Source organism: Crocodylus siamensis, chromosome 2, assembly GCF_052110815.1.
Source record: "Crocodylus siamensis isolate JL-2025a chromosome 2, ASM5211081v1, whole genome shotgun sequence".
Lineage (NCBI taxonomy): Eukaryota > Metazoa > Chordata > Crocodylia > Crocodylidae > Crocodylus > Crocodylus siamensis.
In genome coordinates this window covers 3,516,257-3,531,263 of record NC_143396.1, presented here as the reverse complement: position 1 = coordinate 3,531,263, position 15,007 = coordinate 3,516,257, and the positions used below count along the sequence as shown (strand labels likewise).

Below are 15,007 nucleotides of genomic sequence, written 5' to 3'. Positions count from 1 at the left end.
CTGATGTGGTGTAAAGATCCTATCAGGCTGATATTGGGTCACTTTCATTACTCACAAAGGAGGATGGCACAAATGAGTTATGCAGGCTATCCAGAGCGACTACAGATAAAACCTTTATGCTGTATGATCATGAACTCCGTGCATACTGTGCGCTTTACAGAAATACTGATTCAGACATTTCTGTGAGCTTAAAACAGCATAATCTTTCTTTTTTTGCACCTGTAAAGCCAGGTGTTCTAATTACAAAATGTCTAAAGAAAGAGCTCAACGAGGGACAGGGAAATGACCATTAATATATTTGAAATGCCGCTAAAACAGAGCTAACATAGCTTTTTTAAATATACCAGTGTCCCACCCATAATCCATAACCTTAGGCCCTTCCAGAGCTACCAACAAGTATGGGGTTCTGCAGGAAACCTGAGAAATGTCTATTACTGTTTCTAGCTCCATGGGTTACAGCTAGGCATTGGACTGAGCAAATTGACTTTTATTAGTAAATGTTTAGGGTTGGGAATCCAGAAAAAAGATGACAAAGCTGATATGGAAATACTGAGCCCCGAGTGAGGGACTAACAATAGAGGGATGGGGGTGAGAAGGGGAGTGCAACTAGGTTACAGGAGATACAATGTTAGCCAACTATTGATCAACACTTGATCTGAGCCTTCAAGAGGCCATCATCTTGAGTCTTTAGCAAGTGCGGTATAGCGTAAGGGTGACCAACCTGCATCAGGGAGGCCACAGGCACACAGGCAGCCTCTATATATTGCACGCAGCAGATTGGGAAAGGGACAAGCAGCACAGCGACAGATAAGGAAGAACAGAATCAAGTTGGTCAGGGAATAAAAGGAAAGAAGCAAAAAACCCAGCATCAGATCAACCTCAGAGCACAGCCCCGGCAGCAGAAAGCAGAGCAGAAGATCGCACAGATTGGACAAGGGGAAGGGAGTAGAGCAGCACTTGGGGAAGGTGTGGGGCTGATTTGTGGCACACCTACCAAAAAGGCCAGCTCCTACTGATATAGAAGAGTGAAACTAAAATCCACATTAGAGTGACAGGGAGAGGCTGTGTGGATAGCTTGATTTTTTTATTATGATTTTTATGGTGGCCTTCTAAGGCTGCAGGAGAGACTTGGGACTGATCAGTAGGCTGAATCAAGGTGGAGAAATCAAAGGCATATAATAAATGCAGTTTAAAACACGGCTACGTAATTTATGACCTGGCTATTGTCACCAGTTGGAATTTCACTGGCACAGCTATATTTTGTAACAAGGCTGCAAAAGAGCATGCCCTTTAAAGCCGATGGGCCAGATTTAACTTAGTCGACTAAATACAATGTATGTGGAATTTTGGAGTTTAATTAGGCTGTGAATAGACATAGCTTTCAACTGCTTTAAAGGCAAGAGAGAATTGCGACTTAGGAGAGGGTCTGAGCTCTTAGGATGCAACAGTTATGTCAGCATGCTCCTATACTGGTATATGACAGCTACATGACTGGAGCTTTAATGGAGAGGGAACAATATTGCTATATTTGTTTCATATGTCCACACCCAAAGTCAGAGAAAGCTATCCAAATGGCCCTGTCTCAACGAGCTGCAAACCGATTGATGTGCTTTTATTTTGCCCCCAAACAGAACCTAAAGTTAAGCTTCTCAACATACTCATAAGCAATCCAATTTGAGAAACTGGGCATTTAAGTCCAGCCTAAACTTCACTGTGATTCAGACAGCAGTGGGAAAGTACCTAATTCCACCTAAATCCCCATTATTTTGGTGCCCGACAAAGCAAGCCTAAATCAGCATTGATTTTGCTTCAAAGTACCGCATACATCGTCCCTCTTAATTGATTGAATGGTGTTCACTGGTGCTCACTTTTTGCACAAAATCCTGGTGTAAAGGAAGGAGATCTGAGTTCTAGCCCCTCCTCAGCCTGAAGGGTCGAAACACACATCTTCCATTCTTCAGCAAAATACCGTAATCGCCAGACTATTGATCGACCTGAGCGGGAGAGCCCTCCACTCCTTCCACTGGCGCTAGGCCACCATGTAGTCAAGAATGCAAGATTCATGTGCACTTTTACACGTGCTAATAGGTGTGTGTGTATGTGGGGGGGGAGGCATGCTTTAATTAGAGCGGTTCAAAGATCCACTCTAATTAAATCATTGCAACCTCTCGTGCATCAGCATCCCCGTGTTTCAAAATGGCACTGGGTGTGCTTAAACAAAAGCTTGTTGGATGAGCTGTAGATAAAGTACCCCCACTGCCATTTTGAAACACAGGGATGGTGATACACAAGACGCCGGAGGCTGCTGCAGCCGGTAATTGCCGCACTCCAGCAGACTTGATTAATTGAGTCAGCTTTGATGTGCTGTAATTACAGTGTGTTGGAGCAGCCTCCATGCTCATGTACAGGCACCCTAAAAGAATAGGAAAGGTGGTGACTGATCTTGTATTATGTGCATTGAACTGAGAAAGGGAAAACTAAATTCTGACCCTTGGTCTCAGGACAATCTCTGTTTAAAAACACAACAGAAATAACTCTGAGAGCAAAGACTAAAATGTTGTCAGCTGAGTGCCTTCATCACTGGGTAATAGATTCATGTTTGCTTGCCTTCTGGTCCAGTGAATCTTGAACTGCACATTGGCTCACCTTCAACAGTAGGGATGGATGGTTGACCGTTTTTTCCTGTTCCAAGATACGTTTGTTACTGAGCAGAAACAAATTATACCGCTTCCTGATTCTCAAGCCCTTGGCCCTGCAGTTTGAGCAGCCTAGGTGCTGCTCTAACTTACCGTCCAGCTGAAAATTGTTGTAGACTAGCAGAGCTCCACACTGCAGTAACCATGCTCCCTCTTTTCTTTGTCATGCTCTCTCCTCTGGGAGCTGGGTTCAACCAGGCCTATAACAGTTACAATTTCCCTTTGCACAGATCAGAAGGTAGGACAGGCAAATTTATGCTATTTCTTTAAGACTGACTGTGGTGAGATAACATGATTAGCTAAATGGCACTTATTTTCCATGCTTAGAAAAGTGATAGATCTTGGCTCTGGGTAACCACATATTTAGCACAGCAGTGGAAATAGCATTGCTAGATTACTTTAACATTGAAATTTAACAGTGCACCCTCAAGCTCTACCTATTATTTAACTTCTAATTTGGATAGTAGTGAGACTTAATCTCTCTTCCAAAGTACTGCCATGCAAGGGTCTTTCTGGTATAAAGAAATAACAGTTTCCATGTAGATATCTCCATCTTCTTCCTGGCACCTTGAGCTGTAGGTGAATACCACACACAGGGTACACCTACACGAGGCACTAACTGCTCAGTGGTTTAATTCTCCTGGACAGTAGTATGCAGGGTAAAAGCTGTCCTATTACGCTACTGTGCAGTAGTATTAGGCTATAGCACAGTTACCATCTCTAAAAGTCATGTGCATTGATTTAATACTTGGTTATACAAGTGCTAAACTTAATGAGCAGTAACTACAGCCATTAATGAACATGTAGACGTGTTGCACCTACACACACCTAAAAAGAGAAACTTCACACAGCTTTTCCCAACCTGAGCAGGATTAATCAGAAATGCCAAGTGAAAATACTTATAGTAGTTTATAAAAATGTCAGTAAAACACACAGTTTTACTGTTTATAGTTTATAAAAATCTCAGTAATTCCATTAAACATGCAACGTAGTAATAACCTTTGGGGAAAAAAGGAAGCAATTCAGACTTTGCAAGTTGCAAAATTGCCCGGTGTGTCATACCTCTGAAGTAATTTTTTCCATGCTGCAGGTGCAATCTGAAACATCTTATTTATGAACTTTATGGTAGAAAAGGAAATCTTTGTCTGTTCTCTACATCACACCATTAGTCTTTAATTATAAAGCAACTGTGTATAGCAGAAGCCAATTTTTTTATCATCAATTTAGCACATGAATGTGGAAGTGATCCGTTGAAAATAAGTATCTAGTATTCTAAAAATGGTATTTTCTATCAGTAAAATATTGTTAAAGCATGTTCTGCACATTTACTAATTCATCTTCAAATGTTAACTAATTTATCATCCAAACATCCTGCGTCCAAGTAGTAGCACTGCAGTTTTACAAGCAGCAAAATGAAGAAGGACATTCAGATGATTTGCCCAGAGTGTCATGAATGTGTTATGTGTCACTCTCCAGCGTCATATATAGGATGTTATCTGGCTATTCCTTGGATAGGATGTGCAATATTTTGAATGAATATCATTATCCATTCATAAATACAAATTTAATCCACTTCAACAAGAGCAACTCTTTTCAGGGCGAATCTCTACATTTGCAGCTCCAGCGATCTTCATCAACCTGGCATCTCAGCATACTCTGATCTGATCTTACTTTCTAAGTTGTCATTTCAGTTTTTCAGAGCGGATCCATTTGTACTTTCCACAGTTGGTCCATGAGTGGATCTATTTATTGTTATTCCCAGGCTGCCAATTTCTTTCTCAACCTTCTACAGTCTTGACGGAGAGCACTTACACTTCATATTGGTGGCAGCTACCGGTACCTGATAGGAACCTATTCATTTACTAACTTTTGCAGAATTCCTGTAAAACAATCTCTGTATTGTTTCATCACACAGATCTTGGTTATGAAATGAAACCCGGACACATCCATTTCTTGGTCACGAGATATTTAGATGAGAGATATTGAGTCATTACAAATTTATGTTTTTATTCTCTTATTAAATCCTTTGGATAATAGCCATTCTTGTGTTTTTATACCACGCCACATCACTTAAGAATGATTTTGCAGCCTAAAAACTCTCACCAAGTGCCTCCTGATATTCAGCCTTGGTTTTTTTGCTCACATCTATTCATTTGCTTGTAATTCTACTCCTTTGAAATGACTTGAACTGACTATTCTCTCTTCTGAAATAAATCGTGTCCTGCAAGTTGATAGTTTTATTATCTGTCCCTTAGTTATGACCCAGTCCATTGATATGAATATCGGTTTACATCCTCTCCACCCCTTATAGTTTGCTGCCCTCTGATTTTCTTCTACTTTGTCAAGAACCACCTTTTTGGTATAACCAGTGCTGATAAGTTATGCCCTCTCAGATCATCTATAATCTAATGGAATCTAATATTTTTTCTAATCTAATCTAGCTAGCTGTTTATACTATATAAAAATAGCATTTGGCTGCCTCATTTGTTTCTTACGTTGTTACTGGAGAACGTCGTAGGCCATTTCCAATCACCAAAAAGATATTTGCTGTGCTATTATATTTACTCGACTATAAAATGACCCTGAATACGATGTCCCCCTAATACTTAGGTTCTATATTTTAAAAAATTATAATTTTGTTATAATTTTTCTAGGGAGACAATCTAAGTATTGGAGGGTTGTCTTGAATTGCACCCACCCCCTCCCCCTCCCTGCTACAGCAGGAAAAGCAGTGGCCCCCTTGCTGTCTGCCCGACCCATTTCATCCCCTTCAACTTTCCTGCACCCATGGCCACCTACACCTCCCCACCTCCAGTTCCCCATAGCCTTTGCCCTCCCCTATTCCCCGAGTCTCTGCCTCTTCTCTCCTCCCCCCTCCCACTCTCCAGCCTCTACCCCTTCTTCTCCTTACTGTCAAATGCTGCTCAGGTTGCTCCATCCTAAAGCCCAGCATGTGAAAACTCAGTCCTTGCCTGGCCATGCAGCAGGGTTGGTGCTGGTTAACTAACCTTAAGTGGGAGGGAAAGGGAGGGACAGGGCAGGGGTAGAAGCTGCATAGGGGAAGCAGAAGCTGGTGCAGGAGACTGCCGTAGATCTGAATCTGGCTGCAGCATGGGCTCAGGCCCAGAGTCAGAGCCACAGCAGCCCCCTGCTCCCCCTCCACTTTGAATGCAAATATAAGATGGGGGGGGTTCCCCCCCATGATGATTGTGATGGGGAGGCTCATCTTATATTCGAGTAAATATGGTATTTCCATTTACAGTAAGAATTCCTGCGGATGACAACTTGCTTCTCTCCAGTGGATCCATTTTTAGAACTGCAGCTACAATTGGTTTAACTTCCACTTCCCAGAGGCACGTGCTTTTGGCCTTAGTGCGGCCTCCAGACTTCCTCAGATGTTCTGGGGCTCCCTGAAGAGTGCCATGTGTGCTCCTAGCACATCTGGCAGCAACAACCTTGTGTCAAGCCATAGGATGTTTTAAGGGGTGCTGTGATTGGATGGTAGCAAGCACATTGAACCTCAAAAACCTTTAAAAGATCAGTTTCCCCTCTCCATTTAAGAGATAAATGGAAAACCCTATTAGTTAGGGAAAACAGTTCAGCCATCTGATGCCAGCAGACCATGGCCCAGGTCAGGGTCAGGTGGGTATGGCACAAATGAGTCCTGTTACAAAAGAAAGAAATGTTCCCCTCCCTCCACACCCTTTAAACCTATGGATAACATGAAAACATGAATGTGTAACCAGGAATCAGTAAGGCTTTTAAATCACAGAACGATCATTGCTTTGCATTGCTCATATGCAGCCTAGTTTTGCACTGGGCTCTTCAATTCACATTTCACCTCTGACAGTTACAGTAGCTCTTCTTTTACTAGCCAGATTTCAGAAATAGCTCACAATCGTTTTTCTTCCTTCTTTCTCTTCCTCCCTTCCTTTCCTCACTTCCTCTCTCCCTCTCTCACTCCCTCCCTTTCTTCCACATGTACTTTGATTTTTAAACATTGCAAATGTACTGTTTTTAGATGGCATCTCCAAATACAATGAAAGATATTCCGATTAGGAAGAAAAATCCTCAACTGCTGTTAGATGAAATGACCAGTGCAAGGCAGGAATCAAAAAGGCTTTCTTTTTCCCATATCAGAAGGGGGGAGTGCAAAAAAAACAGCACAAGGAGAACAGTTATTCACATTAATTGGTGAAACTGAAAAATAATCATGGGTAGATTACAATGTTCATGATCCTTGTAGCAAAAGAAAGCCTAGGGGACCATGTCAGTGTTAACACAGTGTACCGCTATAAGCACTAAGGAGATTTATCGAGTGTTCATTTTGCACTTCCAAAAACAAAAGGAGTAGATAGTACAACTTGACAGCTTGCTTGTGGCTAAAAGTCCCTTAATTTGTGAGCAGTATGAGAGTAAGTTTAGTTGAATTAGTCCATGGTAAATATAGTAATCATTTAGCTGGGATACCTAATGAAATTAATAAAAAATCAAAACACCAATGGATAATATGCATGATTATTTATACTGTGAAACCTTCTTTCTAGAGAATTTAGAAAGTGAATTTCCATTTACAGTGAATTAGAATGAATGTCCCCATTTATAAAATCCAATTCTGCTGATAAGGAAGTTGTCCCTACAAGAGCCAGCTTCAGTTTGCAAGGCTGTCATTGTGTACAATTCCTAAGCTAAAATGATAGTCTCCAAGCCTTTCACCTCTGTGTAATTTTGCTGATAATTTATGGAACCTGAAAGTGTGCTTGTCAATAAGTATTGGCTCAGATTTGTTACCGTTTTGCTCACTCGCTCTCTGAGTACAGTGGGGCAAGTCTCATCTTCAGCATGAGAAAATCACAACTTGTCCTGACCACCGTGGTTGGACTTCCATAAATGCTGGTGAAGTTGCCATGCCCTCCAGTCTGATTTCTCTCAAGGATTAGACATGATGGTTGGCTCTTCTTTTACTTGCTTATGGACTAAATTCAACTTGGGTGACTGTTGGTCCCTGATGTTGCTGCTGCTTACAGTCACATTCGGTTTTCATAGTTTAAAAAATCCCTACAAGAAATGTTACTTTTAAACCCAATTCCAAAATGCCCTTGTCCCAATCCAATGTGATAATCTTTTAACCAGATAGCCTTTCTGCCCCCTTTGGTTTTCCTCATTTGACACTATGATTTACCCTCTTCCCTATTAGCAAGCCACTTGCTTTTGTTTTTGTTTTTGTTTTTTGTTTTACCTGTGCTAATGGAGCAAATGAGAGAAAATCATCACACACCAGGGTCACTCGGCTTGGAAGAGTCCCTGTTTCCTTTACCAAGCATAGCTCCTTCAGCGCACGTTTTTCTCCTCTCCTCCCCTCTGCGCTAGGGTACCATATTTCTCTTGCTCTCTCTCACTCTCTCTTTTCTGTATCTCTCGGAAATCAGACTGGAGTTCAGAGCACTTTCACTACCTTTTATGAGGTAGAGTGTGATGTCATAGATGGGGTCAGGGCTAGTCAACTTTCTACTCACCTACCCACCTGTGCTGAGGGAGCTACACTTGAGAACGGAAGCAGTGATTCCTCCATGGTGAGTAAACCGCGTTTCTAATCTCTACCTTTATATACATGCTCTGCTTAGTTTTGTTGGGGGAGGGAAAAGTTTGGGGGGTTTTTTTGTTTTTTTTTTTAAGTGCAGAGCTCATACAAAATCAGTTGCATGCTTCTTTTCTAAACTTTAAAGGATTTTTTTCCCCATCCCAAACGATTATGCACAGCTGCTATGAGCACCTTCCTCTTCAGGAGAGGTCATATTTGAGTGATGATTAAGGTGACCTTTCTAAAATATTTTGCATATCCATTCAAGAGCGAGTTCCTGGGCCCTCTGAAATCAGGTGCTAAACTTCCATTGTCTTCGGTGATTCAGGATCAGGCATGTGCTTTGTGAAGTGCTTTGGGTGCTAATTTATAAAGGGAGAAGGTATCATTATTCCTGCATTGATCATTAACTGCAGATGTGTCTATTTTTCCAGGACAGATGTGCTGTTTCTTTCTTCCATAGCTGCTATCTCAATTTTGTTTTCTGTTTAATCTTAAACATGCATGTTCCAAAATGTTGATCCCATGATGTTTCTTAATGATCTTTTTTCCTCCAAATTAAAAAAAAAAGGGAACCATTAACCATCAACTCTAAGAACAGACAAAGTGATTAAGATTTAGATGCCAACTGATAACATTTGCAATTCAAAGTCAGATCTTTTTTTTTCTTGTCCACATCGCTGTAAATAAAAGATGTAGCAGGATGATCTGAGACGGGATTTCTTGGATTTTCTCGGTATGGCTTGCAGTCTACATTAAACATGCATTTAAACATAGATGCTGTGCTTAAGCACACTTAACATTTGCTTTTCTTTTTCTTCTCCTTGGATTCTGGCACTGCTGCCTGGCTTTTCGAAAACTCTCAGCATTTTAGGAAGACAAGATGGACTGTACAGATCTTTTCTCTTTGTTCTGCCTCTTGGGTGCCTATTAAAGCTGTCAAGATGTCAGAACTCTCATACTAAAGGGCAGAAAAAGGGTCACGTGAGGACTTTGGCCTCTGGGGACGGCAGAGATTTTGCTGCTCTTGTTCATTTAAAGCTCCTTACCAGCCCTGTGTGGGGCCTTGTCATATCACAGTGAAAGGTACTAAAAGGCAGTAATGCATACTCTATAAATCAAAAGACAAAAGAACATGATCACAGCCTTTCGACTTAAGTGTTCTTTGGTCTGATTGATGGCATGCATTTTTTTTTTCAGATGACTTTATGGCTCTGAGGAGCGGGGTATAGGACACAGAGTCTTTCGTCCCATATGGGACATAGCTTAGCAATGGCAGAAAGTCATTACCACCTGGAGATGGCTTGTTGGCCTTTCTGAGAATGAACAGGTAGTCTCAATTAAATTCCTGAAGGACAGGGACTCACTTTACCAAAACCGCAGCATCTCTACTAAGTGTCTGCCTTGTTGCCAAAAAAAAAAGGATACATGGATTTTAGCCTTCTCCTCTAGTGGTGGGAGGATTAGAGGAAGGTGCATTGGTGAGGGATCTGGAATTCTTTCTGTTTTGTATTTATTTTAATATTCAGCAAAGAAGTAAAGTTTCCAAGACTGCCTCAGCAAAGGTATTTGGGGATTCATTTTTTAAGGCAAAGGCTTGGAGCTAAATATATAATCCACTGGATAGCGTATATGATGTTGCACACAGCTATACTTTCATGATGCAGGAGACTGAACTCTATTTATCCACATAATTCATATATTATAAAGAATAATCCACTATTGTTCTGACTGCCTCAGTAATGAGAAAGCAATGGGTTGGGAGTATTATAAGAAGTGAGATATAGGGTAGGGAGGAGAACCCAGGACCCAGATGTATTTCCTTAGATTAGGATTAGATCCAGACTCCTGGACAGATCTTGGGTGAAAGCTAGGTACACCTATACCCACTCCCTAAGTCTAGCCAGCTAGAAACCTCCCCTGTGATTGAACCAGAGGGTTTCAATCTGCTAGGCAGCCTCCAAGCACATCTACTACACACTAATAGCACCAAATTCACTACAGTGTTCTCACACTCACTTTTACTCATAAATGATAGTGGTATTGCCACTTCCCTTATTCTATACTGTAACCCACTGCTTAGAGCACTCACCCAGGAACTAGGATACCTAGTGGCTTTAAGCCCTTCTCATCAAAGGTAGATTCAAACCTACATCTTTCACTTCTCTGGTCCTGTAGAAGAACAAGGAAGGGACAGTGTGACTTTTTAACTTAGGGAACTCAGCTAAGAAAAAGCAATTCTACATCCTAGTCCATGCTTCTGGCACTTGTGATGCATTTCATATTAGATGTCAATAGTTAAGAAATAGAAATAATCCTGTTTTTAGGAGGAATGCAGAACTCATTCTCCCAGGCTTCAGTCAGGCTCCCTATTTCTCATTCTTTTGTCCCCAAGACTTTTTAATTCCTTTCTACCCATGATCCAAGCTTCAATCACCATTTTGGGGTCATTTGAGTAGAGGGATCAGTGTGCAGGTCATTTAAAGGCAGAGATGGCGGCTCTTCAAATGTATCTTCCAGGAGGGGCAATAGGGAGGAGGCGTCTGGGTTGCTGGAAGCTATTCAAAATGATATGGCTATTCCTAATAAAAAATGGCAGTCCATTCTAACCTAAGCCTAGGTTTGACTTAGCAGCCAAAGAATGAAAGGCTAAATAGACTATTATTAATCCATCAAGATAGCGAGTTCTCCAGTTCGGTTATTTTAATGGCAAATATGATAAAGACAATAAATTTTAGTAGTACGAGGTACTTACATTCCACATGGCTTTGGATGAAATATTTTATACTGTCATTTGCAATATTTAGGTTTCTGGTATTTGTGCATACTTAAAGTAAAAAATTTTGCAGTCTCATTTTTCTGGGGATCTTATTTGCTGGGTAATATGAACATCAGGAAGGTAGGAAGCTGAGCAGCTTGCACTAAATGTATGTTCTGTGAATGAGTGAAGCCTTCCCAAAACATTTTATGAATTGAAAATTACAGCATAATTTATTTAAAGAAGGCTCACACCACATTTGTCACAGATCGGCTTTGCACATGCTTTGCCTCCAGAACCAAAAAATTACTCAAGTAACTCAAGTATATTCGTACTTGTGTGAGCAAGCAGGTAAACAGTAATCACGTGACACATCCTTAGCACATAATGCTAAGATCTGTGTAATATATTATGTCCTATATAACTTCATCTGCATGGATATGTGCACCGTATAACTGTAATTAAGGGCATTCCCCACGATTTCTAAATTCTGGACTTATTCCCGTCTAGTTTCTTCTCTTTTTCTTTATGTGGGAAGTGAAATGTGCCACCTGTTTGAAGACTGTCAGCTGGCAGATGGATGCTCATCATTTTGCCCTCAGTTGCAATGGTTTTAGAGTGGTATAACATCATTGACATCCAGAGAGTTACTCTTGATTTATCCCTACTTAAGTGAAAGGAAAGACAAACTTATATCACAAACTTATAACAATTCAAGTGAATCCTTCATGCTGATTTAAATCACATTCCTTTTAAAGCACATCCTTTCTTTATGTGAGCCATCAAACAAAAAGTTAGCACTACTTGACTGAATACCAGCGGTCAGAAGAACCAGGAAGGAGGCCATGATGCTTTTTGCACCCCAGGTTTTTATCTGTGGGAGAGTCTCCAGTGATTCTCTTCAGTCACTTGCCATTCTCACCCTCATAATTAATAATGTTCTTCCGTATACTATTGCATCTAATCTACGGATCTCGACCCACATTACGATTCTAGCACCACAAAACCCGTGGCAGAAACAAATATCATTTTTATTGTCATCTTACAAATGATAGCACTGAGCCATTAGGAGGATAATTTACATGTGCAAAGCCTTATACTAATGTAAAGGCAAAAAAGATATATGGAGTCATCATTCCCACAGCAAAAGGGACTCCTAGGAGCTCCAGTCTGAAACTGATAGGCCTGCAAAGGGAGCTTGCAGTAACAGCAATAAGAGGATGCTGCATAAAGCATCTGAAGGTGTCCATGTGTGCTAAAGACTGAATTAATAGATTCATAGATTCATAGATGCTAGGGTCAGAAGGGACCTCAATAGATCATCGAGTCCGACCCCCTGCATAAGCAGGAAAGAGTGCTGGGCCTACATTACCCCAGCTAGATACACATCTAACCTTCGCTTGAAGACCCCCAGGGTAGGGGAGAGCACCACCTCCCTTGGGAGCCCGTTCCAGACCTTGGCCACTCGAACTGTGAAGAAGTTCCTCCTAATATCCAATCTAAATCTGCTCTCTTCTAGCTTGTGGCCATTATTTCTTGTAACCCTGGAATATCTGGAATATCTTGGTCTGAGATCCCGAGTTTTTTTCTGATCTCACTGTGATTGTTACTTACTTAGATCCAATCATTCATTTTACAAAGACTGGCTCATTTAAGAATTGTAGCATCTGTTAAAATAATCTAATATTATCCTCCTCTTATACTTGGGGAGACAAAGAGGTTAAGGGCATCTTCAAAGATATGCACTACTCTTATTTGCCCTGAATGCAGACCTATTTAATTAGAGAAACCCAATTTTTCTGATTTTTTTCCAGAAACTTTGAGCCTTCATGTATTTAAATCAGAACTGTGGATACACGCTGGATCTAAAAAACAGCCTTCAGTTTTGGTGTTTACATGCAGAATCCCCCATATATGTCAGGCATTAAAAAAAAATGGTCTAACTGGGCGCGTCTACACAAGCCACTACTGTGTAGTGGTTAATGCACATTTATTTAGTACTTCTATAAGTAAGTACTAAATAAATGTGCAGTAACCAGAATAGCTGCACAGTAGCACTGGCAAACACCTTTTAAGTGATGCTGCTCTGCAGTAGCCTAACATTACTGCTCAGTAGCAGCTCGGCACAGTTTTCGCTATGCAATGTTACTCTGCAGTAATACCAGGCTACTGTACAGTTAGTGTCTTGGGTAGACGCAGCCACTGGCTAAGGACAGACATTCAAAAAGCCTGAGCCTGAATTGATTAAATCTTTGCAGTTTAATCTAACCTGGCTAGGCTGAACTGGTTTGTAACTGGACAGACATTTTCTCTGGACTAAGGAAATGCAGGCATGTGCCTGCAGTGTCTGAAGCTAGACGCTGGGGGGCGCTAGAGCAGCCCTCCCCCTTCCTTGTACAGTGCTGACGCTGAGACAGGGGCATGGCCAGACCCTGGTAAGACTCTCTGATTAGGGAGGTCTGCCTGCACCATCCCAGGCTTTTACCCTGCTCGCTGCTGAAGGGGCAGGAGTGTTGACTAGACTTCAGCCCCCAGCTAACACTCTGAGGCAAGGAGGGGAGTATGTGCAGTACATGCATCTCTTGATGATACAGGAGCTTTTCAATCTCTTTCTCCCTGCTTCTTTATACTGTCTGCAGCAAGCTGACAGGGAAGCAAGCCAGCAGGGGGCTGATAACAGTGTTTTTTACCTCATCAGCAAAACAGTAGCCTTTTTCCATTAGTTCAAACTCTTCTTAAACAGCTTACCAGGTGACCTGTTGATTAGCTCCAAACAGCCCTAAGTGGTCATTGTTCTGTCTGCCTGTTCCAGTGAAATTGGAGACACACACACAGACATCTCTCAGCATCAGCTAACATATCACATGCCTGGGATCCATGGGACTGGGGTCCTTGCTGTGGGAGATAGGAGGGAGGGAGGTGGGGAATCCTTGCTTGCCCAGCAAGCAGCAAGGTTGGGGGGGAGGGCCAGGGGGAAGCTAGGCAGACCCCTCTGTGCCTGAAAGTCTCTGCCAGAGCTCCAGCCAGGGAGCAGAGGGGAGGGGCCAGTCCTGTTGTGAATCAGAGAGCCCTTCCCAGCCCAGCCCAGAGAGGTATGCTAGGATGCTGGGGGTGTCTGGTTTATCTTAAACCAGCAAGGGGTCTGGGACAGACATTGCATAAACCAGTTTGAGCCAAATCAGTTAAACCTGGATGAATGTAGTATCAGATTCATTTCAGATTGGTTTCAGCCATTTTCAAACTGGTTTATGTGCAGTGAACATCTGTTCTGTTACAGGTTTAAACAAGTTTCTGATCGCTTAAACCAGTGTATGTGTAATGTTTGTCCCTAGCCATTGTGCTGGCCAAAGCTGAGAAGAAGCTCAAATTAGATTGCAGTGGCCCCCACATCTAGACCAACAGGAACAACTGCTTTCTCTGTATTATGTTAATGCTCTTCGCTTTTTTTGAGGCCAGACATGTAGCTGGATTTTGACTAACACAAGAAGTGGCTCAGACCCCTGAAAAGGTGCTCAAGTCCCATCAAAACCTGCTTAGGGAGCTCTGCTCCTACAGTCCTGAATGATTCTTGGATTCTTCCCAATATCAAAAGAAACAGAGGCCTGCTTTTTACAGACAGTATATACCAGCTCTAGACAACTGTAGCGAGAACCATGAATAGCAGACAATCCTTTGGCTAGATCAAGGCTATCTTCATAAAGAAAAATGCTAGAGGCTTCTATTTTATTTCAACCTCATTTTAAAGTAAAGGCTGAGATTAGCTCTGCAGCATTTCTAGGTCACTTCTAAATTGGAAAGAAGGATTGGAGACAGGTTGCATTATTCTGTGTATGCAGAGGAATGATTATCCTAAGGATAATGGTATGGAAAATCTTTGAAGCATATGAATCACTCAGAATGTATTGTAAGCACCAGTGTTGTTAGAGTAAGACTCCTTCTAAAATGCTGATTCTCAAAATACAACTTTGAGCA

General features: G+C 41.6%; 1 protein-coding gene across 5 annotated transcripts in view; it reads left to right on the top strand.

The window, feature by feature from the left end:
• The window catches only part of CTNNA2 (catenin alpha 2), a 914,223-nt gene that overhangs the window by 883,454 nt on the left and 15,762 nt on the right, over positions 1-15,007 (top strand). For 4 of the 5 annotated variants that reach the window (XM_090035040.1, XM_090035037.1, XM_090035039.1 and 1 more), the window contains one exon: positions 8,126-8,269. The exons of the other annotated variant lie outside the window; for it this stretch is intronic. In XM_090035040.1, coding sequence (XP_089891166.1) covers positions 8,126-8,269 — 144 coding nt within the window. The remainder of the gene's footprint in view (positions 1-8,125; positions 8,270-15,007) is intronic. 5 annotated transcript variants of the gene reach the window in all.